This window comes from Sesamum indicum, linkage group LG6 (assembly GCF_026168435.1).
Source record: "Sesamum indicum cultivar Baizhima isolate 11 linkage group LG6, ASM2616843v1, whole genome shotgun sequence".
Classification (NCBI taxonomy): Eukaryota; Viridiplantae; Streptophyta; class Magnoliopsida; order Lamiales; family Pedaliaceae; genus Sesamum; species Sesamum indicum.
Window position 1 is genome coordinate 24,818,450 of NC_142662.1, and position 27,751 is coordinate 24,846,200.

A 27,751-nucleotide genomic window follows, 5' to 3' on the forward strand; every position below is an offset into this window, starting at 1 on the left:
GACGTGTCGGGTTATGACTGGGTGGTAGATTCTAGAAAGTCGAAGAAGCGGAAACCTCTTGGTCGTTTTAGGGAATCTTTTCCCTCGCTCTTTTTGGTTTTTGTTTTTTTTTTTTTCCACACAGTATAAAAGGCCCCTCCCAGATTTTCTGAAATTGACGCTGAGATCCTGTGAATTTCTCACGCTTGCGGTTGGTTTTGTAATATTCCTCTCTCTTCAGGTACGCTACGTAATTCTACATTGTCTTGCTTTTGTTATCTAGGAGAATGTGCTTTGATTTTCTCCAACTTTTTTGGGATTGTTGCGCAGATAATTCCTGTTTGTTTTGGTGGTACTTTTCGACTTTGATTCTCTATGTGGATTTGGATTGATGATTTTATGTGGTCTCTGCTTGAATTTTGTTTGCTTCCGTTTTGATCTGAGGTATCCGGTAGTTTCGCACAGTTTCGATTTTTTATGTATTTTTTGAAGGACATATATGCCGGAGCTGCTGAGTTTTGTGGAAATTGGTTGGGATCGAGAGAAATTCGGTTGTGGACCCTGTGGTTTTTCTTTTATTTAGTTATTATTTATTTTGAAGCGTTGGGAAGATTGGTACATTTTGATTTATGTGTTTATAGTTGATGTGATATTTGCTATGGGAGAAGGAGATTGCAAAACTGTATCTCTGTAGGAGTTTGTTGTGGAGTACGGGTTAAATTAGAGAGGGACAGTTTATGTTTTTCGGGCATTGAGTATACATTATTAATATCTTGTTGTCTTCTTAATCTAATTGATGATGCAATCTTTAAAATTGCCTGAGATTGGAGATTTGTCTGAGCGCCTCAAATCCTTTGTCATATTTGGTTTATTCACATTTAATGCGTGGCAAGATGATGCTTCATACTCGTCATTAACTTATATTTCTCTGCTCTTTATCCTGTTTCTTCCATCCTTGCAAACTGTCTCCATTGGTTGTGCTCTTTTACTGTACATTGCCATTGGTCTTTGCTAGTCATGGAAACAAGATTTTACTGAACTCTTGAGTCCTCAAATTCTTAGAATTGTTCTGTTGTGTTTGTAAGACAACATCTCATAGGTTGGCGGCCAGGTTTGTACCTTTCTGACTGTATTACATTGTCGTGATGAGGAGAATCACTGTTTCAGGAAGCCATTCAGGTCTCATGTAGAGGTAACTTAAGATGACTTTCATTCTGAGATGAGTATCAACAGGTTCAAGTGAAGTTGCTTGAAATTCGAAAGAGAGGTTAACTAACTTGCTGTGTTTGTGATGGCCAATGTTTGCTTGTGGCTCTATTATCACATTTGACATTGACACCTGATGCCGAAACTTCTCTTTTCTCTGGGCTCTGGCATGTCGAAGGGTTTTTGCTTTATGATTTGCTTTGTTATTCTTTACTAGTGAGCTCTGACTTTGTATCCCTCAGTAACATTTGCTGTCCTCTGAAGTGTAATCTTAATGTTTTTTTGTTTGTAGGTCAGCTTTCATTATTTAAAAATAGAGTCTCGCCCTATTCTTTATCATAGTCGTTCTGGTGGGACTGCCAGTGATGGCTGAGGTACACATTTCATCAAATTGTTTGTGATCAATTAGAAGATGTTGTGATGGCAGGGGGAACAGAAGAAGAAAATTACTAAAAATTTGCTGTGCATATCCATTTATGAAACCTTGTGTTGTTTCAGGAAGGTTACAAGGTTGCCTTGAACGTGTATGACTTAAGCCAGGGCCTTGCCAGGCAATTATCTACAACATTCTTGGGAAAGCCTATTGAAGGCATATGGTAAGGATTGTATCTCTTTGTAACTGTTGTTTCTAATAATGGAATTCCAAAAGCTTGAAGTATAGATTTTATGTGGATTCCTGAGTTTTTTCCTCATAGACAGAATTTGTGAATATGGTACTTTACTAAATGTCATCCTCCCTATTGCAAAACCTCAGATCTTCATATGTATATAAATTTCTTTTAATTTTTGCAGGCACACTGGAGTGGTAGTATATGGTTATGAGTACTACTTTGGAGGTGGCATACAAAGTGCTCCTGCTGGAACAACTCCATATGGTACTCCAATTCGAGTTGTAGATCTTGGTTTTACGCATGTGCCTAAGGATGTATTCGAGATGTACTTGCAAGAGATTGGTCCTCGCTACACAGCTGAAACTTACAGTTTGCTGACTCATAACTGCAACAATTTTAGTAATGAGGTTGCCCAGTTTCTCGTTGGTGCTTCAATACCAGACTACATCTTGAATCTCCCAAATGAAGTTATGAGCAGCCCCATGGGTGCTCTCATTTGTAAGTCCCTTCCTTATCGTATGATTGTCTAAATTATGCCATATTTCATGGATAAAATGTGTCTTGTGAGTGAATGCAGTGGAGCAATTGTGGTGTCACCAGGTTATTATTGCCATTACATCTTAATAGATGCTAGCAACTATCAGCTGGCTACTGGCCAGTGGCATCTGCTCAAAAACTGCTTGGCCTGTTGGAACTTCTAATGATAAAACATGCTTTCCACCCAGAAGATCATCTCCTAACAAATTACCAATTTCTCTCCATCTGTTTGGGTTGATCCTTTCTCATCCTACTCTTGTGCATTACAGATATCTACAACTCTAAGCTTATTCATAGCAATAGTAGGTTTGAAAGATACTGCTGCTAGAGGATTTCTTGCGACAATGGTGCTTCAAATCCTCATAGCATGGCTAACCAAACATTGAGGGGCTGGGAGTTGAATTCATGTAATCTGCTTGCTATCATATTTTCTGGAATTAAATGGTTCCAGAAGTATCTAATTCATAAACATGCCAGAAAGTGAAAATCTGCTTGTGCATACCAAACAGATTGTAATGATGATTATTGCTTTCTATGCTAAGCGTTGTTTGCTTATCTAAAAATAAATGTTTTTGTGCAGTGCCAATGATACAGCAATTAGAGACTACTCTAAGAGCAGGTGCAGTCCCCCAGGCACCCCAGTTCAGGCCTTCGACAGTTGCTCAGTCCAATCAGACAGCCAGTGCCATTAAGTTGACCCGTGCGGGTTATGCCCAATCCACACAGACAAAGGATGAAGATGTTGATGAAAAACCAAGAACAGAATCTTCACGGAATGTAGATCAACAGTCTGATATGAGAACTATTCCCATAGAAGGCGGGACACAAGAGAAGCCATCTGATAATGCGGTTGCTGGGGATCCACTTGGAGATGCTCGAAACAGAGTACAAGAGGAGATTAGCAGTGAGTTTGCAGCAATCATGGCAACTGGCACATTGCGTGCAAGTGAAGCTGCAGCATTAGCAACAAGGAGAGTGATGCAAAGATACGGACATATGAATACAGCACAGAGCTAGAGTTATCAAGATTTGTTCCTGGTAGATGATCGAAACATCATTGTGAAATTATTGATGCTAATTTACATGGTCTGGCAAATTCCACATGGAAACAATATTTACATTGGGACTTACCACAATTAGTACGTGTTAGCTGCCCCTGCTGCCCAACTATGTAATTTCTCAGCTTTTGAGACGGCATCTTTGCCCCATCATTATTGTACTGCTATAATTGCACGACATTATCTTGGACATTTACAAAGGGATTCATTGTGGAAGTGTGACTAAACTAATAATTATGAGCTTTTACCTCTGTGCGAAGATTGAATGTGGGGGAATCGTTTCCATTGCAGGCTCCAAAGTAATTTCTCAAAAGGCAATGTTATAATAGATTTGCAAAATCTGTCAGTGCTAGTGGGCATGTTAAGTTGTGAGGCGACGTACTGACTGATGTCGGGATACTCGTATGATCAAGATATAACATTTCTCAAAGGCAATGTTATAATAGATTCGCAAAATCTGTCAGTGCTAGTGGGTATGTTAAGTTGTGAGGCGACGTACCGACTGATGTCGGGATACTCATATGATCAAGATAGAAAAATAACTTACTTTACCATAACCAAGCTCGTGAGATGCTGTATCTATGAGTGACGTCTCGTTATGAATCTTCATACCGTATATGATATGGTTAGCCTTTTATTTCATATTATGTATACAATTGATATTTCGAAAATCTACCTAATGCAACTCAACAACGATTGTAGTATGTTACATGTATAGTGTCTAAACTGCCATAATGATTTTGGAGGATTTTAAAGAGGGTTAACTGCAATTTACCCCATGTGAACTTAAAATGAGCAAATACGTTTTTGTGAAAAAAGAATTAGCAAGTTACCGTTTTGTTCCAAAAAATGTGACAAATTATCCCCCTAGCAATGATTTTGATAAGGAGGTAATCTACTATTTTATTTTCATAGGGTTTTCTTTACTCATTTCTCATATCTCTACCACATTTTTCCCATTTTCAAGGAGATCGCCACCTGCATCTGCTTGGTTTTCCAATAGGTTCAATGGGCAGACATTAATTTTTCTTATATGCATCAAAAGAAATATTACCTATGGAAGTATTTCTCCTTGACAGATTGCTGCCACAAGGTCTGGGTAATGAAAGGTGATTACTCTCCAGAGAGTATGCTGTCTGCTTCCAGACAGTAACCATACATACTAAAAGAAATAAACCCACGAACAACTGTATACAACTAAAAGAAAGATTATCTCAGTTGCTTGGCAAGAATAGCAGCTGCTTCAACTACATTCATAAAAAAGGCTTGAACAGTATCTATACTTCTTTACATTTCATGTTTCAGGTACTAAATGCAAAGTCTCACGGGGAAGGGTCAGTATGCCGACTCCTAACAGAACAACGCCAAAGAATCAACTATATGTATTTCTGTTTTTCTGTCGAAACAATTAAACTAATGTACATATCGGCTATTTTACTCTATCCCACCAAAGTGAAACTATCTCGTGCGTATCAAAGGTCATCTCGATGTTCATTTGCATTCTTATTTGAAGTTTCCAATTCAAGACTAGCTTCTGTAGTTCTAGAAAGAACACCTGAAGGGATATTAAGGACCGTAAAACCAACCATTACAACAGCAGCTCCAATATATTCCAACAGATGGGGCGCATTTCCTGTCAGTGAGTCCACAATAGCTGCTAATGGTACCTGAATTGAAAGGCCTGCTGTTGCCACAGTTGTCGTTGTGAGGAGCACAGCCTTGGCCCATAAATAATCACTCAGCACATTATCCAGTAAACCTGAATGTGTAAGTTTTAAAGTTAGAGTTCGGTTTATATGGTAGAAACAATTTTAACATCATTAGAGAGGATCAAAGGAAATAATTCAATAATGGTGGACAAAGATCTAACAGAACTTATCAGATTTTATTTTATGATTTTGTGATTGGAGATTTTGATTTTAGATTCCTAAAGCCATCAAGATCAGTGATGTTAAACATGATAAGGGCAAAAGAGTAAAGTGAAAAGCCATTCCTCATGCAATAGGCATTCATCTCCCTCCTTGCAGACTTAAATCCATCCTCCACTCCATCAGAAAGGAGATTTTAAAAGAGATAACAAAAATTTGAACAGAGAACGAAAAACAGAAAGACTACTAAAAAGTTGAAGAAAATCAGGTTACACAGTTACTTCAGCACAACTGTCGATCAAGCCAAACATGATCTAATCCTCAACACCGACCTTTTGTCTAAGACAGAAAACAGAATTTTCTAATCAAACATTATCTATCGCCATTTCTTCATATATAAAATCTCGCCTTATTCTAGCTAAAAATCAATTGGCATGTTCTTTGGCATATCAAAAGTGGAATCTTTATGCATGTTATATGAAATATCTGGGATCTTATTTCCTTGAAACACAGATCTAGAATAGAGCATTATACTCTGTTTTCAGAAAATAGCCAAGTAATTTTATGGGCTAATTGTCATTTGAGCCTATGTTCATCTAAAGCCCTTACCAGATCTCAGAAACCTGATGAGAAGTTGTATCTTGAATCTAAACAAGACATGCATGTTGTGACAGAGTCAAACTTAGTCGATGATCAGATGGGACATTGAGGCAGCTAACAAATTGGATGATGAATTACATAGTTTTTACCAACTATATAGGTTCAAGCAAAAATAATATTCACAATGACCAAAAAATGTGGAACTTTTACAGGTTAATAACAGTTCAAAAAGTTGGAAAATAATTTAAAAAAAGGTCATAGTAATTAAAATCCCAAGAACAAGAAAAAGGAAAACTATATTAACAACCACCGCAGTGAAAATGTAAACATATGCATCCAGAGAAAGGTGATATGTAACTATTCATGATGTCGACAGTGGGAAACAGAGCCATTTTTGGCTAGTGCTTATAGCCTATGTAACTGGTGTAACTGAAATCCTCTACCATTTAATTTTTCACTTCTTCCCGCCATACAAAAGATAAATGGTAAGAAACCCCAAAAAGATTGGCAAGTTGGTCTTTCAAAATGTGATGATGTCAGAGGTACTATAACAAAAACCACAGCTAGCATCGGCAATTATGTAGAACTTCATCTCTTTATCCTACAAGATCCATTAGATGCATGGTCGCCCAACTTTAGCCTTAACTTTAAAACTCAGGTCATTACATAATGATGCAATTATACACTAAGGTGAAAACCATCATAAATCTGTAGCAATTCTCACAGATCCAAAAGATCAGGGCCAACAAAAGAAGAGTTTCTGGACAGTATCAACATAAGAATCACCGAACAAGAATATAGATTTACCCAATTAAGAAAATGAACTGAATTTTAAGTCTCTGACAAATCAACCTTGCAAAGGTTCATCAATAGCACAGATCTTAGAGGCCAAGGCATGCAAACAGGTCAAAATATACCAACATTTTAATTCAAGGCTGAAGCTTTACTATCATACCTTTACCGACAATGAGACCTAAGTCCCTCCCACTAAGAATGTGGAAATTCTCAAGCTTTGTAAACTCTAATATGAGGGCAACAGGAAGAAACAACAGGAGGTTGAACAAACCCAAGAATCCAAGAACTTGGGCCATGCTTACACGGCCTTGTACTTCATCATCGTCATCCGGTAATTTAATACGAAGTAGGGTGGTATATACAGCATAAAATGCTGAAGATGCAAGAGCCAGAATATCTCCACTAACAGGATTTGAGGCAACTAAATTTGATCCTGCCTTTGAGTCGCCCAGGCTGACAATTATGGTTCCTCCCATGCAAAGCAGAACGCTAATCAGCTTGAGCCAAGTGAACTTCTCCCCCAAAAATACAAGAGCAACTAAAAAGGTGAACAGACTGGAGGAACTGCTTAGGATAGTATTTGACTATACAAGGAAAAAGAACTTAATGTTATTCACATGTAAACAATTTGTACAAGTCAAAAACATAAAAATGAATCAAATCAAATTCTTACAGTGACTGAAGTATACTTGAGAGAAAGATTAAATGCGAGTTGTGCCAGAAACCAAAAGGGGCATATCAAAAGGCTGACTTTTGCTGTTCTTCGACGTGTCCAACGCCCTTTTGCATCCAATCCCCAGCTGCCAACATACTCAGGAACTCGATGCTGTTCCGACATTGCTTCTCCTTCCTTATGATGATCAATATCATTCTTTAGCACAATCACATCTGATTTCAATCCCTCAGCTTGAGCACCAGCCTCGTAATCTTCAAGAAGAACCTTCTCCTCAGCTGCTCTCGATTCTTGCAAATTAGTATCCTCTCTTTTTCGCCAAAACAACCAACTCCCATGATTATCTTCCAAGTAGCGCACAATTTCAACTAAAGGTATTAACAGGACAAATAATGAATCGCAAATATATGTTACAAGAAATGGTGAAACACCGCCATCCACAACCGACTGTACCACAAAACTAGCAGCAATCCATATAGCTCCAACTGCAAATATATAAATCAATCCTAAAACCCATGGCCAAACTTGATTTTTCATCAGTCCAATTACACAAACAGACTCTAGACCTCAAAATTCTGCCAATCTATATTTTCCCTCTTCACTTTTCTTTTTCTCCTCCCCCGGAAGTCAAAATCTCTCCCCAAATCCAATTACAACAGAAGAAGTCCAATGGCAAACCAATCCCGCCAAAAAACCCTTTTCATGCCAAGAATCTGAAAGGGGAAACAAGAAAACGAACTCAAAATAAGCCCGAAAACAATGCTAACCCATACGGATCAAGACTCACGGGAGAATAAAACTGAAAAGGAGCAAGGAGAGCAAACACACGAGCTCCAAAAAAATTATACATAAATTTAAACCAATAACTATAGCATTCAACCCATCAAATCCACACATTTTCTGATAAAATAACACAAACAAATCATGGATCAAGAAAAAAAAAAAGCTTGAATAAGAAATGATGATACAACAAAAGGTCAATGCAAAACGGCCTACCAGCTGAGAGAGTATGATGATTTGTTGACGCGTGGAATCTTCTGTGTATGAGAAGCAAAAGTTATGCGAAGATTGCCGTATGAAAATGCCGTTACGGGTTTGCTGGGACTCTGCTCTTTACAGTTGCCCGAGTGATTTCCGGGTCAAACAGTCGGGTCCTACGTAGCAATCTGGATCAGTTTGCTCTGGGTGAATTTCGCTGATACAAGTAATTAACCCTTCACCTGTGCATGCTTTTCTTGTTTTGGTTGTAATTCGTGGTCACTTGTAACTGGGCCGTGGGCCCATTTTCGGGCCATCTTAATTTTTATCTAGAAAAAAAATTAATGGGCCTTTGTTGGGCTTGGGCCATTTGGACCAATCTTCTGTTTTCACAAGTTACTAAGGAGACCAAATCAACCTTATGAGGCCCAAAACTGTACTTGTGGCATTTAGATTTATTGAATTTTGACCAATTATATCTTAGCCTAGTGGTTGAGTCTAAAATCAAGCTCTTATGAACCAATGTCACGGGTTAGAGTCTTGTCAAACATGTGAGTATCTGTTTTAATATATTAATATATATTTGTTGAATCAATGTAATACTATAAAAAAAAAAAAAACAGATTTACCGAATTTTGCCAAAATCAAATTACAAATCATTGTGATTTATGAAATATATCCAATTCGATTACATGAAATTTTGGTAAGTAATTCAAAATGGGATTTACAATTTCAAATCAGTTTTTAGTAGCATAACATCATTTGGTGTAATCCCAAGTAATCTTGAAAATGTATATTAATTTCATATGTAGAGTGTGACCCTAATTTCCACCTATAAAAGTAGGATTTTGAGAGAGCAATTCACATCAATTTTTACCCTTTGAAATCAAATTAAAATCTCCCAATAGGAAAGAAAAAAGGCCATCAAGAATGATTTCCTCTGCAAAGTTGCATTTCATTTTGCTCCTTTTATGCTTTTCTTCCTTATCTTTCATTGAGGTTTCACTAGTAAGTGCAAATTTAAGCACATTTGATTTTCCAAGAAGGGGTTATATGTAATATTTAATTTTCACATACTTTCCTCATCTTAATATATATATATATATATATAATTTTGGGTAAATTATATTGACACTTCGTGAGATTAGATTCAAATATACAAATATACTTGTCTTTTGTAAAATTACAGATACACCTTTCGAGGGGTGATGTTTTCATGAGATATTTGTGCAAGTTTTTTGCTCTAAATAGGGAGGGTGTAATTGTACGTACACCTACAACCCTGATGGGTATATTTATAATTTTATAAAGAGTATGGGGTGTTTGTGTATTTGAAACTAACTTCAAGGGTGTCAATATAAATTTTTTCAAAAAATATCATAAAAAAATCAATTAATTTTTTTTTCTTTCATTTCTTTTTGGCTTTTAAGTTAAACAATTACAGTAATCTTATGTGATCCCACACATATATTTAATAATGTTGATGTACTTATTTAATAATTCACCATATTTTCTATGTCATTAGGGTGGTGAGAGAGTTCCATCACACATTGCTTCACTCTCCCTCCTTGCTCCAGCAGCAACCTCTCCGGTCACCTGTCCAGTCCCTCTAGAAAGTGAGTTCTTCACAAATTCTCAGTCTACTATTTAATCATGCAACTATTTCTTTCTTTTCTAAAGTTACAAATACATTTTGAGGAGAATGTTAATGTAATTTACTTTAGGGTAAATTACAACGCGTCACACTCCTCTGAATTTGCTATGACTATAAATATCTTATTGTTATTTGAAAAATTACAAATACTGTCTATTTTAGTGGGACGTTTGTAATTTTTCAAAAAATAAAGGGATATTTGTAATTATATTAAGTTTCAGGGGAGCACATTGTAATTTATCCTTATTTTATGTGGTGCATTTTAAATCCCAAACTCTGGGCTGATGGGTGTCGAGGTAAATTAAAATTACAATTTTGGAAGCGTACTTGTAAACTTATAAAGAATATGGGTGTTGGTCTAATTAGACTTTAACTTTAAAGGGTATTTATATAATTTATCCTAAACTCAAATATAGCGTAAAACTTAATATTTAAATATAAACACCTAAGTAAAATAAATAAATATGTATTTTTTGGTTTATTGAAAGGATGTGGGAGTGAATGCGATCGGCGATGCTCAAACACGGAGCATAAGAACAACTGTCTGTTGTTTTGCAACAAATGTTGTGACACATGCCTGTGCGTGCCACCCGGAACTTATGGTCACAAGGAATGTTGCCCATGCTACAATGACTGGAAGACTAAGGAAGGAGGCCCCAAATGCCCTTGAAATTGTTCTTGCAATAAATTCTTATTTCCATGCATAGTGAAAAATAAGACATGGATGAAATAAAAGCGAAATGAAAGTTTCGAGATGGAAATTATGTTCTTTTTTATAATGCATGTGTGCAATTAGTTTCGAGAAAATTTTTTATCTGGATTGGGTTTGGTCGGATCGAATAATTTAGGTATAGTTGGTCATATTTTTTGAATTATACAACAATCACATGATAAATCTCAAAGTCGTAAGGTCGGGTGCTCGATCGCTCCTGCTTGGCTTAATTCTCAGGGGGAAATAAAACCTGAAGTTTGCTTAGACAATGGAGATGATGAAGTGTCTCAACATCAGAACTCCAACGATCTAGTTAGTAATGGTTTATAGGTATAATTATCACCGTTTTTGGGCATTCATTATGCTCTTGGCGCACCTTATATTACAGTTTTAGAATTGATTAGATACACTCAAACTAAACAACATAAAACAAGAGAAGAAGGAAAAAGGCTTCTTACATATTTAAGTAAATTTCATCATATTTCAAATAAGAACGATATGTACAAGAACCACACACAAATATTGATGTTGCAACTCTTGCTCTTGCAAATTCTTCCTTCTTCCCTCTAGAATTCAATTGCTACCCTTAGAAATTTAAAAAAAAAAAGGAAAAAATGAAAAAAAAAAAAGGGGACTAACAGCAAGGGGATACATTGTGTTTCACACAAGAATAACCATTATCAGGCTACTTTGCACAACTGTTCCTTGACTTAGCGCCCCATGCTATGGCTTCTGCAACTGCTTTTTCCCGTTCCTTGGCTGTGATTTCGCTCTGATGTCTCGCATGGCTTCCTGCCAACGGTGGAGATGGAATTGAAATGGGAGGCACGTATCCTGTGTCGGGCTGCAAGGGGAGGCAACTGAGTGCAGTCACCACATCGCTGATGAAAGGACGGCTTGATGCATCTTCTTGAATGCACATGGCTGCAACGGCAATAGCTTGATTGAAGCTTTTCTTTGGGAAGTCACCGCGAAGCATTGGATCAGCCAGTTCGCAGAATCTGTGTGGATCCTTGAAAATTGGTTCGGCCTGGTCAGAAAGTTCACCAGATTATGTCAGTTTTCTTGCCAAACACATTGTTTTTTCCTCATCCTAGGGGGCATTACTTATATTCTGATGTGTCTTAATCTGTGGTTGAACTATAACAATTACTCATACATTCATCATCCATAGAAGTTCATTAGTGTTCTTATCTTATACATATGATGCGATAGACAAATATCATATATCATTATGCTGGCAATGTATGCATTTCATAACGAATAAGTAGTTGAATTTCTGAGGTATGTATCACATGGGGAAGCAAAAGGAAACAAGGATACTTTAGCTTACCCATGTCACTAAATTCTGTTGTTCGGGTCTTCGCCGGGAATCGATAGCTCTTTGTCCTGTGATCAATTCCAACAGAACAACTCCAAAGCTATAGACGTCTGATTTTACAGTAAGCTGACCTGTTCTCTGATACTCGGGAGCACAATAGCCGTATGTTCCCATTACCCTCGTAGATACATGTGATTTGTCGCCTACAGGTCCAAGCTTCGCCAGCCCAAAGTCAGAAAGTTTTGCACTAAAGTCCCTGTCCAGCAAGATGTTGGATGATTTCAAGTCACGGTAAATGACGGGAGGACTGGCTTTATCATGCAAATACTCCAGACCTTTGGCAGCATGTAATGCTATTTTCATCCTTATGGACCAGGCTAATGGAGTCTGGCCTGGTGGAATGTCTGGAGAATTAAGTCAGCAGGTTTCCGGTCAATAAGCTATGTTGGTTTCGCTTTTAGTTAAGTAACTAATATTTGTAACGACCTCATGATCTTTTTTGTGACACTTACAAGCATTTTAACGTTTTCAGAGATCAGGAATATTTCAATCCAAACAACCTAGTATTTCCAGTTCCTTGGGAACTCTAAGGAAACCATTCTTGTAATTTTCAAAATTTTCAGACAATCATTGTTCTGTGATGCAATGCAACTGTGTGGAAATTGTAAATTTTCTGATTTTTGGTAACTGATGAACTATGTAACGGTTCATGATGAAATCAAAACTAACTTCTTGGTTTGTTACATCTTCTGAAGCAGTTAAAGAACCATCAACTCTGTCAGGCTCATTAAGCTATCCCAGGAATTGTCTGAAAAGTACACAAGAGTGAATGAAATATACCGAGTAGATGGTCTTCAAGGGACCCCAATGGCATATACTCATATACCAAAAGCCTCTGCTCTCCATCGGCACAATAGCCAATTAAATTTACCAGATTTGGGTGGTGCAGAAGGCTCAGCATCAAAACCTCTACAAGAAATTCTCGATTTCCTTGCAGCCCATTACGATCAAGCTGCTTGACAGCTACCATCTGAACACAAAATAGGCTGATGATCAGCTCAATCACAAGAAACTAAATAAAAGGGCAAGAAGTGGTGCTAAAAGTATATTAATCTGAATGTTAAAGGTGTAGCATAATGGGAAAAAACCTGGTCCATTTTCTCAAGTCGGCCTCTATACACCCGTCCAAAACCACCCTCTCCGAGCAGATATTCTTGCCTGAAATTCTTTGTTGCCGTGGCTAGCTCCCTGTACGTGAATGTTTGAGCAGCAATGTTGTTATCTCCTCCTACGTGTGTAGCCTTGTCATTTGTTGCTTCTGTTGTTGTTGTCTTTCTATGATCATCTGCATAGTGTCAACATCAAATGAGTACTTTTCACAATATTGTTCAAACATTAGGACTAATTCCTGAGTTTCTTGTATTAAAAAGACTTGCATAACTTCTCTACAATCGGTACAAGAAAAACAATACAAACGACGATCTTTGGCCTTATACCATTTGGTGGCTGTTGCAACGGCTGTGATTGAGGCTGTGGCTGTGTCTTTGGAGAGGCATCTTTATCCGATTCAGCGGAAGCAAGTGGTCCTTCTTTCCTGCTGCCATATTTTGCTCTCCTTTCATGACATGAGAAGCATGAAAAACAACTCATTGTTGCAGCCTTGAAATTCCAGGCAATGCAGCATTCCCTGATCAAATTTCGATCACAAACAATCCTTTTTACAATTCTTCACGAATTTGAACACAAACATTATGTTCCAACCTTTGTTGAATTAAAATATGCAACCCGTTTTCAAGCATCAAGAAAACAAACGGATGTCCATTTGCTTTCAGGTTTTGAGCATTATCCCAGAAAAAAATGCAGTCTTTTTCTTCCCTTTTCATATCTAAATCGTTAAATATTCTTGAAATCCTTCATCAAACTACTGCAAACAAAAAACCTCGAAAAACCCGAATGCAAAAATCTCTTATGGATGAAAAAGACAAGGGCCCAAAAACCAAAGAACACGTTCAATGATCATCAACATTTCAACACAAGACAGGAAATATGAAGAAAAGGGAAACACAACGACAAGAACTCGATAGATAGTAACCTGATCATTGCAAGAAGCCATGTTGTCCGAGGATGACACGGAAGAAATGCTTTTGTTTTTTCTCAGATTTTCCCGAAGAAAATGGAAAGAGAAAGGAAGAGAGATTCATGAGTGATGTGCAATAGAGAGCAAAATGCGGGAACTAACGTTGCCCGGATGGGCTCGACCTGTTAACTTTTTATTTTCATTAAGCACTTATCCACCCCAAGTAGGGTTAATTTCAATGTCATGTATTGCAATAAGTTTGTAATAATTTTTCTTTTAAGGTTTATGGATATCGCAAAGTGTTTGAGATATATATATATATATATTTACATAAATATAAAAAGATCTCCACACTATTTATTTATAAGCGATTAATGATACCGTCGCACTAATTCAACTTTTAAAATTTTACATTAATTGATATACATATTAATCTTGTTTTTTCTTTCTTTTTTTTTAATGTAATGTTTGATATATTTTATATTTATTTATAATATGTTTAAAAGCAAAAATAATTATTTATTATATGTACACAGGAACTATGTGTCATAATAGTTAATATATATCAAATGAACTTGCAGAATTAGAACATTGGGAGCTTATTGGCTTGCTTAGAAAAAAGAATAAAATAGTTTTAGTTTTTTTATAATGTTAACAAAATACTTCTTTTTTCTCCCCCTCGAAAATGCATTGATATTTTTAAATCAATAAATATACTAGTATTATAATATTTAGTATGTAATATATTAATATTTTAAAATCAATCAATAAATTTAAAATAAATAAAAAAATAATATACTACTAATGAAATATAATAAATACCTAAACATACGTGAGACTCGAACTCAACCTTACCATTATGGCAAGGTTTCATTGGTTAACAAAATACTTCAAAGAGTCAAAATTATTTATATTAATCATTATTGTCTTTTTTTATAAAGATTATGTAATCTTAATAGTTTATTTTTAAAATAATATTTAGCATGTTAAAAGATATATAAATTTATAAAAATATTTAAAAATAAACATGTTAAAAGATGTTAAATTGATTAATAAGAGGACTAAAGATGTTAACTGCAAAAATTACATGTCTCAAATAAATTCATATAGGATAAAAAATGCTAACTCCTATAAGTTATGGGACTAAAAATACTAAATATCCTATAAGTTACAGGACTAAAAACGCAAGTTAGTTGAGACATGTGCAAATCACATATAATTTTTCGGTTAAATTTGCTGAAAAAAGATGAAAATTGACAAATTTAGTCCTATAACTTAAGAAGTGTGGCATTTTTTTTCTTGTATGAAGTGATTTTCATAATTTAGTCTTGTAACTTTAAAATTTTGGTAAATTTTTAATCCCTTTTCAGCCAACTTGGTCCGAATTTGCAATTTGTTTACAATTTTGTTCCTGCAAATAAATTCATATGGGATTAAAAGTGCCAACTCCCATAAATTGTGGGACTAAAAATACCAAATACTCCCTAACTTATAGGACTAAAATGCAATTTAGTTGAGATATGTGCAAATCATATGTAATTTTTCGGCCAATTCTTGAAAATCGACAAATTTTAAAAGTTACAAGACTAAATTACAAAAATCAATTCATACATGATCAATAATATCACTTCTATAAATTAGAGGACTAAAATTGTATTTTTTTTCTAATTAAAAATGATATAGAAAAAGAAAGCAATTCAGAATTGAAAAACATATGGAAACATTTGCGGGGAAAAAACAATTAATCAAAAGAAAAAGTGAGAAAAGAAAGTAGAGTAAAACGGAGCAAGTAACCCGGCATAGGATGAATATATCTGTTTCCCATTCGGGTCTCTCTTAAACCTCTAAAACCCCTGCATAAAAAACCTAAATTCAAGACACCGTTGGTAAACCTCTGCATAAAAACCCAAATCAAGAAACCGTTTCAGTTCACTCTCACGCGCTAAAATCACAGCCCGTATTCCATTACGAGCCCGAGGAACTCCGATAAAATTTAACGGAGTAATCGAAGATGTACTCCAGAGTTCGACGGCTGCGCCGTATGTTTTGGGTTTTGCCCAAGATTTATCCGGGTAAAGAACACTGCAAGCACCTAAAATTGTCGTTTGTTCATTGTTTTGCATTCGCTTTTTAGCGTTTTACAGTGCCGTCGATTTGATTTCTTGTAGTGGATTTTGACATTGCCGTTGATTTGATTTCTTGATTTTTCTTTAAAGGTGCTTCTCATCGGTTATCTGGGGCGGGCATTAATGTTTTGGCGGATGGTCGTTCGACTGCTTCCTGGTTTAATGGGAGCAATAGCATCTATAGGAGGCTAGAATTAACAGGCTGTCAAGGGCAGAGGTAAGGGATTCGAATTTTTCTTTGCAATTAATAGGTGTAATTAGATTTTTACTTTGCCTGTAAGGAAAACAATGGTTTATCAATTAATGGAAGGAAATACATGTCTCTGTGTGTCAGTGTAGATTCATAATTATATTCCACTATATTGATGTCTATATTTAGTATTGTGATAGCTTAAGCTTGTTTTCTACTTTAGTTGTCCTAACTTGTTAATGACAGCCTTTTTCAGGTATTCCACTGTATCAGAAACAAAACATAAGATGCTTATCACGGATGATGTTTTATCCTTCATTCGATCTTCTCTTCATCAGCCTAGAGGTGAGTAGAGCAAGAAGCTGTTTTAAAGCTATCACTGTTTATTCACAATTCAAACTAAGAGGAAAAGGATGAATTGACTCAAAACATGTGAGGAATATAAGAGATTGCTCTCCTTATGAATAAGGTATAGGATGCATTCACAATAAGTTTTTGAGATGGTGATTTGAGAAAACGTTGGTTGTTGAATCATTTCACATTATAGCCTCACCATGGTGAATCTGAACAAGGAACAGGGCACAGATTTTGTAGTTCCTTATGTCTGCTGCATGTTTGCACATTCTTGCTTCCCATCTGTTGCAATTTCTTAAGATGCTCTACCTAGTAAAGTAAAAGTGTTTATTTGCAGGTACGCGCTCTAGGTATAACTAAGTGCTATTAGTTCTTCTGAAGATGAAGAGATGAGTTTTGAGGTCATAGAGAGGTTGATCAGAGACACAATATCTTGACCTCTAATTAATTTTCCTCTTTCTGAAAGAGTCTATGCCTGCATATCATCTCCTGTTTTTCTCCTATGAAATTCATCTTTAATTAGAACAAAACTGGAATTCTGTCCTCGGGTTATTGTTGAAGTTGGTTACCTGCCTTCTTTATCTATCATGTAGATTGCAATGTATATATACTTCTCATTGTGATGGCTGGGATTAGTCTTAACACCAGCGACTCCACAAATAGCTTTACCAGTATAAATGCGAGATGTAATAAACCCTTTCTACCTGCTGTCCTGAATCAGACTCTAATGCAAGATAACTTGCAGGTACTTTCCACTGCTGGTTGAATAAAACTGCGGGAAGCAAGAATTTGTTTAAGGAAGATGGAATTTTCCTCGTTCTCATTGGTAAATATCTTGAAGGTTCTTCAGAAGCTGGTCAAAATACTTTCAAAATGTTTGAAAAAGCAAAATCACTTTTACAGAGGTACTGGTATATTCACGTCTTAAGATATTTACAAGCTCTTGAGATATCTAAGATCTAGCCAAACTAGTAGTCTGAAGCTTTTGGAATGTTATCTAGCTAAACATGTTGATCACACTATTACTCATTTTGATGTTGCAGGTACCCTTCCCTTCAAGTTGTGGGTTTACAGTATGGCAAATCAATTCGTTTAAATAACACTACTACACATATGCTCCAGAGAATCATCAAGGAATTTGTTACTTTTCCTATCTTGTTGTCTAACAAGAATATCTTTGAGGTTTGTCATTTATCCGAGCTTGATATGACTAAATCAATATATTCATGTATTATATTATGTATGTGCTGCATGATATGTAAAATGATGTGTTATTAAGCATTTTGTTGAGAATTCTCAAAAATTATATAATTCTATTGAGCTCTACCAATAAACTTAATTATTGTCATAAGAAGATAAGAAAGGTTCCCTGCTGAAAAGTATTCATTGTGTTTGATGCATTAATTAGTTTCTGTGAGTGCTGCACTTATCACAGAGGGCCCTCTGGGTGGAAAATACGCGTTAAAACAGAAATCATGTCAAAGACTGCGCTAGTGTGGTATGATGGTAAGAGATGGAAATTACAGAACTGGCTTTTATTCAAGGTCCTGACCTTCTACAACAGACTTGACGCAAGGTGCCAACCTTCAATAGTTTTTGACGTAGTTGTTAGTTACAAAATCATTTAATAGCTTCACAGAGCAAGCAACAATTTGTTTGGCCTCTCACCTGAGGTTATTTTACGTCCAGCATTAGATGGCACATTGTGGTGGTAGTCCATAACTTATTAAAAGTTCCTTGATGATCTTATAGAGCTTGATTTGTCCAAGGTATGCTACTCCGTGTCTTGCTGGGCTTGCGGTTTTGAAATTGTAGTTACAGAAGGCATCTGCCACTTGGCTTAGTTCTCATTTATCTACCTGCCTAACATCTCAATAGCTGAAATTTTTTCTGGAGTAAACCTTATCTTAACAATTGTTCCACAGACTGGCATCTAGTATGTCCACATATCTACCAAATAGGCTGTGCCATGGTTTTACAGAGATGTGCTATTTCCTGGCTTATAGTTCACTGAGGCTTTGTTGTTACATGCTTGAATTATTTTGGACTTCTTTCCGTGATTTGTAAATCATAAATCATAGTTGATAGTTTTCTCTAAGCATTTGGGTCTTGATTAACAATTCACTGAAAATGGCCAAAATTGGTAATGCATGACTATAACTATTTAATTATGAATACCTTCTCTCTCTCTCTATATATATATATATATACATACATTATTCTTGGCTATTGTTATAAGTATAGGACATAGATTTTTGTATTTGCTTTTGTTTATGGCGTATAAAACACATATAGTTATGATGCTTGAAATGAGAAAGAATCTGAGGAAGAAAAATTATCACACATATTCATTCATAATACGGAGAGTATAAATACATGTAGAACAAACACGTTATAGCTAGTTACCTAGTATAGAAAAGGAAATAAAATCAAGCTACATCATACAAAGTAAAAAAAATATATGCAGATACTACAATCCCAAGGAATTTGGAATCACAACAATCTTCCAACAAAGCTATCGGCAATTTAAAGAGTTTTTTGTTCTTCAGTTAATTTCAATGCGGGAATAGCATCTTTGTTTCTAGTATTGTTGCCACAATGTGAGAAATTATTTGAGGACCCACCTCTGGTTTATTTCCTTGACTTTGGAAGATATAATCGGTAAAAGGAATCATGCATTAGAACTTTTCTTAAAACAGGTTCCTTTAAGATTTGTTTCTTTAATTGTTTGCTTTTCTATTCATTCATTTGGATTGAAATCACACTTTATGATTTCCGTTTAATGCCTTGATTCATTGTAAATCGCCAAGATTTTATCAACTAGACTAGAGATTTAGATATTTGAGACATATTCTGTTTGGCTAAACTGACTAACTTTTATGTATAATATAAAATAACTTTACCTTCACTTGTTAATTTTTATTGCAAAATATTCTTGATGTATCATGCCTTGGAGGATACCAAATGTTTCTTGCTGCACTGTTGAATAGTTGTTCTTTCCTTTTTTAATTTGTAGTGTTGCTAATGTTTGTTTCTTTTTTAACTTACATATAGTGTCTCTTCTTTTTGTTTAGAACATTTTTTCCTTAAATGCGTTGTTGTTCCTTGTTTCTTTAGATGGAAAATGTATCCTGCTACATCATATCCAAAGGTTTCCAGACTCCTATTGTCTACCCGGGCGAGGATGTAGATCTTAAGGTGCTTGATCAAGGTACTCATGCACTCCTCCTTATTCCCTTGTTTGAGAGTGTAAAGCAAATGACTATTGTAATGCAACTTAAAAACTTAACGTAGTGGTTATAGGTTGTATAGAGATTGATCAGAATGTTCCTTTGCCATGATATGGTGTATTAATTGTAAGCACGAGAATCCTTTCTTTTGAGGAATGTTTTGTTATCATAAATTCCTTGTTACAAACCATTTAAAAGTTAATGATGTTTCTGAAAATTATGGACTATAAATATTAGAAGACACATTAATCTTCTCTCTATAGCAAACACAAAGGAAAGGAAGTCACGGTTGGGAAAAATTATTTCTGCTTTTTGGCCTTTTCAATTCATTTACTTCGAGTTGTCTGCATTTGCCTTCCGTCAGCTGCAAGAGATTAGAAGATCTGAATTCTGACAGTGGATTTAGTTGTATGCTTATTCTCTTCCTGTGGGAGTCGAGAGGTGGCTGAACCATCATCATCTTGGTTTCTTGTCGCCATCCTTCAATTTTGTGATTCTTGATCACTTTTGGATGTGATCTAATATGCTTGATACAACAGTTGTTTCACAATTTCTCATGGTTTTAATTTCTGTTCCATTGGCAGCCATTCATGAATTGAATGCAGAATATGGCAAAGGAGCTAATGTTGAGGATATGAAAAGCAGTTGGGTCAAGCCCGTTGAAGTTGTTAAGGAACCAGATGTTTGTTCTGCTTCACGAAACTTACTGTTTTCTTTCCCAGGTAGAGGCTTCTTATGCTTTGTGCTTGATACCACACTGTTTGGAGTAGATAAGGTCGCAGTAGTGAAATGATCAAGTTGGATGGCCTGGAGAATGTTTGGGTTGTGTAGAGATGATTCAATGTCGATATAATTTGTTTCTTCTGATCATTGGTCTCCAGAGTTTTAAGTACTGCAGATGAAGAAGTGACTCAGTGATTCAGGAGGATAAGTTTGTAATGAAGTGCACAAATTGTTTAGCATCTTACAGGAATGTGTATTCAATTGTGCTCTGGCAGTGAAAAATTGTATTTTTGGGAATTTTGCAAGTCTCAAGAAAATATGTATATTTATATATATATGCAGATAGATAGATATTCTTTCTTTGTGTGAGGTAGTAACTGGAACACTGTGATGCTGGTCAGTATAACCCCCCCCCCCCCCCTTTTTGCAGGTTGCATTTCAGCTGATGAGAATGGCAATCACTTGTTCCTTTCTGATGTTAATCACCACAGGATTATTGTATTCAATAGCAATGGGAAAATTTTAGATGCTGTACGTTCCATTTAATACTTTTAGGACTGGGTAGGAGTTGTTTTTGAATAAACTATTCAGTATGTGTGAAGGGAATGCATCAATTTAGAATTGTTTATGTCCTCTCAGATTGGATCTTCTCCTGGATTTGAGGATGGAGAGTTTGAGATTGCAAAGTTAATGCGGCCTGCAGCTTCATTTTATCATGCTTCTGAGGATTGCCTATATTTTGTGGATTCTGAGGTAACCTCCAATGCATCTTTTGAATTGTTTTGAGTTATGTATTTGATAATGGCAATCGGTGGTATGCATTCTTTACTCTAGATGTAAAAATATTTAAAGTGGGAGAAACACTCCTAAGAGGAGAAGACATGACTGACCTTCATATGGCACAGAGCTGACATTAGTCTTGAGAGCTTGTGGTCTTTAGACAGCTTTGTCAAAAGTAAGTGTTTTTATAAAGGATCACCCTTTGATCTTCAATGTAGCCATGTTTTATCCTATTAGAACTTCCAGTTCGAGATTAAGAAACAACGGCCAGCAACTGTTATGTTGAAAACATGTGAATTGAGCATAGTCGTTAATAGCGCACGGCACGGGACGCGCATTTTTTATAGTACGGCGCACATGTACAGGAATAGATTATATATTTCATACATCAATATATATTCACTTCAATAATGGACAAATAAGTAAATATAAACACTAGAAATGATTTTAATCATCATGCCATAAAAGAAACTTGCAATAATAAGTTTTAGGAAAAACAAAAGAGTTTAAAACATGAAAGATGATTTAACAAATCCTTCATTTCTAATTTCATTCGTTTTGCAAGATATTTTGATTTTTTTAATAAATCAGCTGAAATAAAGGCTGGGATAAAAAGCCCAGCTTTTATTTACAGTAGGCGAAGCCCAGTTCTTTTTAAGTGGGCTGGCGCTGAGCCAAGGCAATGTGCAGTGCGCCATGGCGCGCCATTAATAACTATGCAATTGAGGTAGTAATAATGGCAGTATTGAGGAGGTTTTAGCTTGAAATGAAGTTTTCTTGTCTTGTCTTATTTCTGCAAAACCAATCAGTTTTTGATATTTGAACAGTTTTGGCAAATTTAGAGTAGAATTAAGAAGAAACAGGACTGAAATTTAATCTAGAAGCACACAGTATCTCACATGAACATATGGCAATCTCTGAGGTTTGTTACCAAGGTGGAAGCATGACTTATTTTATCTGATTTTTCTATGTGCTTATAAGTTTCTCAAAGTTGGCTATGATAAAAAGAGTAGTAAACCTCTTTATTCAATTTGCCTAACCTCATTTTCCTGCTTTTCCTGGATGGTAAGGTTTTACAATTCTTCCTTTTTTACCCTCTCCTCATTGTATGGAGGTTTTTGAGATGTTCTATTCCCTGAAAGTCCTCTGCTATCTTAACTCTTAGCAATGCAGTTCTTATCTTACTTTTGGTTGTTTACTCTCCCTCAATCATGTTGTATTGCCCTATATTTTCAGTAAGTTTCTATCTGTTCCTTTGGTAATAAATTATTTTTATCAATTCATCACAGAACCATGCCATCAGGAGAGCTGATATGGGGAGGAGGATTGTGGAGACGGTTTTTCCAGTAACTGATGGTATTAAGAAGAATAAAGGTTTATGGAAATGGATTCTGGATAAGATATGGGTGAAATGGAATATAAAGGCGAAATCTGAGGAGTTCAATTCTGATTCATTTTTGTTTCCTTGGCATATACTGAGGTCATCAAACAGTGATGTCGTTGTACTCAACCAAAGGTAGAACCACAATTTGTTTTGCTTTCATCAATCACATTGCAGCTCCTGGTTTCTTGTCACTGTCTTTATTCACTTGAAATTTAATTGCATGATATATGAACTAGGTAGTATCCTGGGACTTCACTTTCTCTGATTTGACATCCTTATAGTACTTGTGACTTTTGAGTCTCTTTACAAGGTAGACAAGCAAGTGTACAGCAGGCTGATATTAAAATGTCCTTTTCTGGTCTAGGCGTGAAAAATTATTAGTGGGTTTCTACAGGGGCTCTCGCATGACTGACATGGGGGGAAAACATAAAATACTATAGGAACTAGAATGATTTTTCTTTTAGGATGACGAAATACAACCCGTTCTGTGGGTGAGTGTGAATAAATAATACCTGTATGCTCTTTAGTCTTTAGCATTTAGATATATTGTGCTGTTTTGGCAGTAGAATTATTTAGCAGATTGAGAGAAGTGCGAGATGGTGGTGAACATATGTGTGCTTGATATCCCAGGGCTAGGATACTGCCATCTTAATGGGTCTGGTTAGAATATTAAGCATCATTAAAGGCTTCTTTACATATCTATTGAATTTTAAATAACTTGAAACATAATGAGCCTTGGATATCTCTTCTCAATTCTTCTAGTACATGTATGAGCTTTATGACTTAGGTTCAGCTGAACCCGATGAAAAAACATTTATTCGTCAATGCTGAACTATTCCAGATATACACTCTGTTTTGGTTGTCTGGATTGTCCTTGACTCCTTGTCAGTTGAGAGCAACCTGGTCTTTGGGAATCTAAGGGTGGTGGGGGAGTATGCGTTTTCTTCTTTACTATTCTAATTAATATTTATCTTGATCAGCTTGAGGGCAAAATGTTCTATGGTAATGGTTGTTTCTTTGATACTTTATTGACATGAATTTTGATTCAGCAACGAAATGAACCACTTTGAGGCCTAAGTTACTTTAACCAAACAAGTACCTGAAACAACACCGTAATTGATTATTGAAGCTGAGCCATATTGAGACCTTTACTTTAAATAGAGCTGAGTTCCCAAGAAATTGGTAAGGCTGGAGGCTAAAGATTGTAGAGTAATATATGGTCGCTTTGCTTTGAAGTGCTTTAGCTGGTTCTCTGATTAATTGCTTTCATTGTTCACATATTGATATTGCTGGTATAGATTCTCATGTCACCGAGCACTTTTAGGATTTTCTTTACTGGATATGATACTTTGTCCGTCATGGAAAATGGGTATGGTAGGAACAGATTGTTATTTTATATAGGGACCTCTACCATCAATTTTAGATTGGCGGTGCCAATTGAAACTGTATTGATATTAGAAGGCAAATAATTCAGCTCATCTTGATAATTTCTGTTAATGAAACAAAAGTCGGGATAACAGAATTGTTTTTCATTTTTACACAATTATGGGGCGAAAGAACTGCGTGTTTCCAGACTTTATTTTGTCATGTGCAGGTAACACTGCCTGCTGACGGTAGATATGTGGGATATGCTATTTCCGGACTTATCTATTGAAATTTGAAAATGAGTTCAGCAGCTGTTCATTTCCCACTCTTGAAAGAATAAAATACGAAAAAGAAAAAATGTCATTATGGTGTGCGGTTCTATCTGCATGTTGACTCTGCTCGTCTGTGCTAGTATTTTTATCTCCTTTTTACTTGTATGTGCAGCCTTGGAACTCTATGGATAATAGATCTGGAATCAGGCTCTATCAGAGAAGTTCTAAAAGGTATCCTGTTTCCTCTCTTAATCCACTTGTTCACTGTCCCTGCAATTCACTAACTTGTAATTACCTGAAAGAATCTTCAAAGATCTTGGAGATCTGTGGGCAGATGATCATGGAGAAATGCATTCCATTGGGACAGCTGCCTGCTTTTTGGTTACAGCAGCAGGTTGATACCACTTGTCCATTTGAGGGAATTCCATATGCTGGTCTTATGTCTTCTGTGGCAACTTGTCAGGACCATGTTGTACTCTGCGATATGGGTAATCCAACTTGTAATTGCTTATATTTCTTCTTCAGTAGTTTTACATTCTGCTTATGATAAATGTTGATTGGTTTATACAGTTGGTCAGACAGTGGTTAAGTTGAGCAAAGAATCTGGATCAGCAACTAGCTTTCAGTTCTCAAACTTTGGAGTCCTTGGGCTTCCTTATTGGCTAGCATCCTCCTTGGAGCAAGTATATGCTGTGTAAGTATGAGCGTTTGGCAGAAAATTTCAAAGTGCTTTCTGCAGACCTAGTTTTACTATTTGATTGACTTATTCTTAACTAATGTTACAGTGATGATCAATCAGGAGACCTGGATCATTCACAATGTTTTCGTTTATTGCCAGGTATTTATTTCTTTATAGTATGAGGTCAGTTTCCTCATTCTTGTCAGGTTCTTTTTCTTGCTTATACTCAGTCATTTGTCATTCCTGGTCGATCTGGCTTTCTGAATGTAATATACATGTCTTTCTAACAGCAGTTCAAATATAAGTAATGATGAATTCTTGGTCCTTCCTTTCTTCTCCATTGTGTTTATTTCTTATACCCACTTGGTGGCGTGGAAACTATCTAGATTTGGGGTTATACTTCTTGGAAGATTGTGCCAACCACAAGCTACATATCTTTTTTGGAAAAATGCTCAGCAAGACCATGTGAAGTAAATTGTTCTTCTGTGTTATTTTGCTTGGTTGGCTCTGTACAGTTAGTTTGTCTAAGTTCCCAGAAGATCTAAGGTTGATTGCCACACGCGTTCGTGAAAAGCTGTAGCATCAGCTGATTGTTGCAATTCTTACGAGCAATTGATTTTCAACTTGAAACTTCTCCTCTCGCTATGTGTTTGTTGTATGAAGTATGACCTGATATGGGTTGGCGCACACCTTTGTTGTCATGGTGAGTAGTTAGTAAGTCTTACCCTTTATGCCTCAGGGAAAGTTGACATAGACTTGAATGTCGATGTCCCACAACACACTTATCTAGTGGAACAACCACAAGAAGGATGCATATGGCGTCAGGCTAGAGGGGCAGCAGCTGAAATCTCAGGAGTAGAGAACAAGGCTTCATCTTCAGAAAAGGTGTTTAATGTGCTGCAGTCTCAGCCTTATAATTTTCTGTAACTGTTCACAACTTTACGCATCTATTTTGAAATTCAAATTATTGGCTGTTCAGGTGGGTGTCGCTCAGCAGTGGTATGATGAAATTGATAACCTTAGCTTTTCAACACCACCAGAAGAATCAAGTAGGCAAGAAAATAGCAGACACCCAGGTGAAGAAGTGCAGGATGGGAGAGTCCGTATTGGTGCCACAATCAACACTAGCCCTGGAACAAGTGAGGTATATGCTAATCTCAGTTTCTTTCTTTGCGGATCGGGAGATTCATCATGATTAATGAATCTTGGTCAACTTCATTTATGTTGAAAATTGACAAGCAATGTGATTCTAGTTTATATATCTCCTTGCTAATAACGTCTTCCTTTCTTACGACACTCATTGTTTTGGGAACCCAAGGCAATTGCTGGTGATTCTTATTTGCTTTCCGTTTTCTGATTCATCCAGGTTATTATTTATGCTGCACTTTACTTGAGGCTGAAAAAGAGTTCAAACCCACACCTTGATACTCGAGAGAGCAAAGCAGCAAGGATAGCTGAGATCTTGGAGCCCAAGAGAAAATCAAAAAAGGATCTATTTGTTAAGTTGATGATGATGTCAGATAGAGATATCGAAGAACTCATATTCATGAGACCTCTACATGTGAGGCTCAAGTTTAATTGTCGTGACCACCCAAAAGCAGATAACACAAAAGGCGTAATTCTAACTGATTCCTCCGTGAAAGTTCATGTTACCCTGTAAGTAGCCATTATTTTCGTTACCTGTCGGTCATGCATAATGAAGGCAGCTGCATTGTAACTTTATTGTTGTATAAGAACAGTGGCAACCTTTTTCCTGTCACTCAAAGGTGGAATTACGCCTTAATTTGTGTTTCCTGGTACAGTGTTACAGACTGTAGTCTCATAGACTGGATCAGTTAGAAGTGATGGAACTTGGATATCGAGTTCTTTCGACTGTTCTCGTTATTCAATTAAGTTTAGCGGTTTCATCATCATTTTTTATATTTCTCAATTCAAATTCTTGAGTTTGAGCATGAAATGCCCCAAGCTGCAAGTTTTTTTGATGTGACATCAGAGGTGGCCCTGATTGAGTTTGGGAGAATTGGAATAAGCAGAGGGAAACGTACTGAGGTTGAAAAAGAAAGTAAAAAACAGGTTTTAAGGATATCGCCATGTTTGATTGTAGCAGTTGTACGAGAATATTTTCCATAGGTTGAAGTTATGTCATGCAACTATGTTAGCTATGTCTTTGGTGTTTCTTTATTGTTGTAGATTTACACTTTTATCCAATGAAAAAAGAAATGTAATGGGGATTTATGTTTTTTGCAATTCCTTTTTATTGCTAGTATTCATAGACTAAATATAAGTCTAAACTGAAGAATGAAACGTGGATTTCTATGTAGTATTAAATTTGTTCATGCTTACAAGTTATATTATAATTATTATACTTGTTATGTGATTGACTCATTTTTTTAAGATTTGTTTATGCCCATTTGACTCATCTTTATTGTTCGTACAAATTATTACTAAAATTTCTTTGAGAGTCCCATAAATCAAATCTTGGAAGCAAGGCAACCTGCCCGAGCAACTATGTGAGACCTAAGACTTTGTAAAAGAATGCCGTTACTTGATGAGGCTTAAGTGATTGCTTGATTTGGGTG

General features: G+C 36.1%; 4 protein-coding genes and 1 long non-coding RNA gene across 8 annotated transcripts; 3 read left to right on the plus strand and 2 right to left on the minus strand.

Annotated features, from left to right (window-relative positions):
- LOC105163517 (PPPDE putative thiol peptidase family protein) lies at positions 1-3,607 on the plus strand. Of its 3 annotated transcripts, XM_011081885.3 has the most exons (6): positions 1-220; positions 1,065-1,171; positions 1,478-1,559; positions 1,684-1,781; positions 1,978-2,294; positions 2,914-3,607. In XM_011081885.3, exons 3-6 carry the CDS (start codon positions 1,551-1,553, stop codon positions 3,348-3,350), a joined length of 861 nt encoding a protein of 286 aa, XP_011080187.1. In that variant the 5' UTR covers positions 1-220; positions 1,065-1,171; positions 1,478-1,550; the 3' UTR covers positions 3,351-3,607. The 3 variants fall into 3 exon arrangements, with proteins under 3 accessions (XP_011080187.1, XP_011080186.1, XP_011080188.1); XM_011081884.3 differs by lacking the exon at positions 1,065-1,171 and having other exon boundaries at positions 4-220; XM_011081886.3 differs by lacking the exons at positions 1-220; positions 1,065-1,171 and adding an exon at positions 262-331.
- Positions 3,608-4,609: 1,002 nt separating this feature from the next.
- LOC105163516 (EamA-like transporter family) lies at positions 4,610-8,523 on the minus strand. The gene is made up of 4 exons (XM_011081883.3): positions 8,324-8,523; positions 7,328-8,040; positions 6,815-7,238; positions 4,610-5,150 (listed from the first exon to the last, which is right to left on the minus strand). The coding sequence occupies exons 2-4, from the start codon at positions 7,862-7,864 to the stop codon at positions 4,864-4,866; spliced, it is 1,248 nt and encodes a 415-aa protein (XP_011080185.1). The 5' UTR covers positions 7,865-8,040; positions 8,324-8,523; the 3' UTR covers positions 4,610-4,863.
- Positions 8,524-9,153: 630 nt separating this feature from the next.
- LOC105163515 (uncharacterized) lies at positions 9,154-10,766 on the plus strand. Its single transcript, XR_847929.3, has 3 exons — positions 9,154-9,313; positions 9,831-9,921; positions 10,448-10,766. It is a non-coding gene; the product is annotated as an uncharacterized LOC105163515 (long non-coding RNA).
- A 414-nt stretch (positions 10,767-11,180) lies between these two features.
- LOC105163514 (putative serine/threonine-protein kinase PBL25) lies at positions 11,181-14,216 on the minus strand. Its single transcript, XM_011081882.3, has 6 exons — positions 14,085-14,216; positions 13,489-13,679; positions 13,141-13,337; positions 12,833-13,022; positions 12,005-12,396; positions 11,181-11,701 (listed from the first exon to the last, which is right to left on the minus strand). The coding sequence occupies exons 1-6, from the start codon at positions 14,090-14,092 to the stop codon at positions 11,357-11,359; spliced, it is 1,323 nt and encodes a 440-aa protein (XP_011080184.1). The 5' UTR covers positions 14,093-14,216; the 3' UTR covers positions 11,181-11,356.
- A 1,671-nt stretch (positions 14,217-15,887) lies between these two features.
- On the plus strand, positions 15,888-27,419 carry EMB1974 (NHL domain-containing protein). Of its 2 annotated transcripts, XM_011081880.3 has the most exons (17): positions 15,888-16,141; positions 16,286-16,412; positions 16,642-16,730; positions 17,485-17,644; positions 17,783-17,921; positions 19,857-19,950; positions 20,554-20,691; positions 21,123-21,223; positions 21,332-21,445; positions 22,762-22,988; positions 24,666-24,724; positions 24,796-24,981; positions 25,064-25,187; positions 25,279-25,331; positions 25,912-26,057; positions 26,152-26,316; positions 26,539-27,419. In XM_011081880.3, exons 1-17 carry the CDS (start codon positions 16,081-16,083, stop codon positions 26,830-26,832), a joined length of 2,277 nt encoding a protein of 758 aa, XP_011080182.1. In that variant the 5' UTR covers positions 15,888-16,080; the 3' UTR covers positions 26,833-27,419. The 2 variants fall into 2 exon arrangements, with proteins under 2 accessions (XP_011080182.1, XP_011080183.1); XM_011081881.2 differs by lacking the exon at positions 15,888-16,141 and having other exon boundaries at positions 16,632-16,730.
- The last annotated feature ends 332 nt before the right edge of the window (positions 27,420-27,751 follow it).

What these genes read in the sequence shown, in the direction of transcription:
- LOC105163516 (XM_011081883.3), bottom strand. Translation starts at nt 7,864, where the DNA reads ATGAAAAATCAAGTTTGGCCATGGGTTTTAGGATTGATTTATATATTT. An exon ending in TCAAGTATACTTCAGTCACT is followed by an intron (nt 7,239 to 7,327) that starts GTAAGAATTTGA and finishes TTCCTTGTATAG; the next exon opens with TCAAATACTATCCTAAGCAG. An exon ending in AGGTCTCATTGTCGGTAAAG is followed by an intron (nt 5,151 to 6,814) that starts GTATGATAGTAA and finishes TTACACATTCAG; the next exon opens with GTTTACTGGATAATGTGCTG.
- EMB1974 (XM_011081880.3), top strand. Translation starts at nt 16,081, where the DNA reads ATGTACTCCAGAGTTCGACGGCTGCGCCGTATGTTTTGGGTTTTGCCC. An exon ending in GCAAAATCACTTTTACAGAG is followed by an intron (nt 17,645 to 17,782) that starts GTACTGGTATAT and finishes TTGATGTTGCAG; the next exon opens with GTACCCTTCCCTTCAAGTTG. An exon ending in CTAACAAGAATATCTTTGAG is followed by an intron (nt 17,922 to 19,856) that starts GTTTGTCATTTA and finishes TTGTTTCTTTAG; the next exon opens with ATGGAAAATGTATCCTGCTA.
- LOC105163514 (XM_011081882.3), bottom strand. An exon ending in GTTGCAACAGCCACCAAATG is followed by an intron (nt 13,338 to 13,488) that starts GTATAAGGCCAA and finishes GACACTATGCAG; the next exon opens with ATGATCATAGAAAGACAACA. An exon ending in GACTTGAGAAAATGGACCAG is followed by an intron (nt 13,023 to 13,140) that starts GTTTTTTCCCAT and finishes TTTTGTGTTCAG; the next exon opens with ATGGTAGCTGTCAAGCAGCT.
- LOC105163517 (XM_011081885.3), top strand. An exon ending in AAGCCTATTGAAGGCATATG is followed by an intron (nt 1,782 to 1,977) that starts GTAAGGATTGTA and finishes TAATTTTTGCAG; the next exon opens with GCACACTGGAGTGGTAGTAT. An exon ending in CCCCATGGGTGCTCTCATTT is followed by an intron (nt 2,295 to 2,913) that starts GTAAGTCCCTTC and finishes GTTTTTGTGCAG; the next exon opens with TGCCAATGATACAGCAATTA.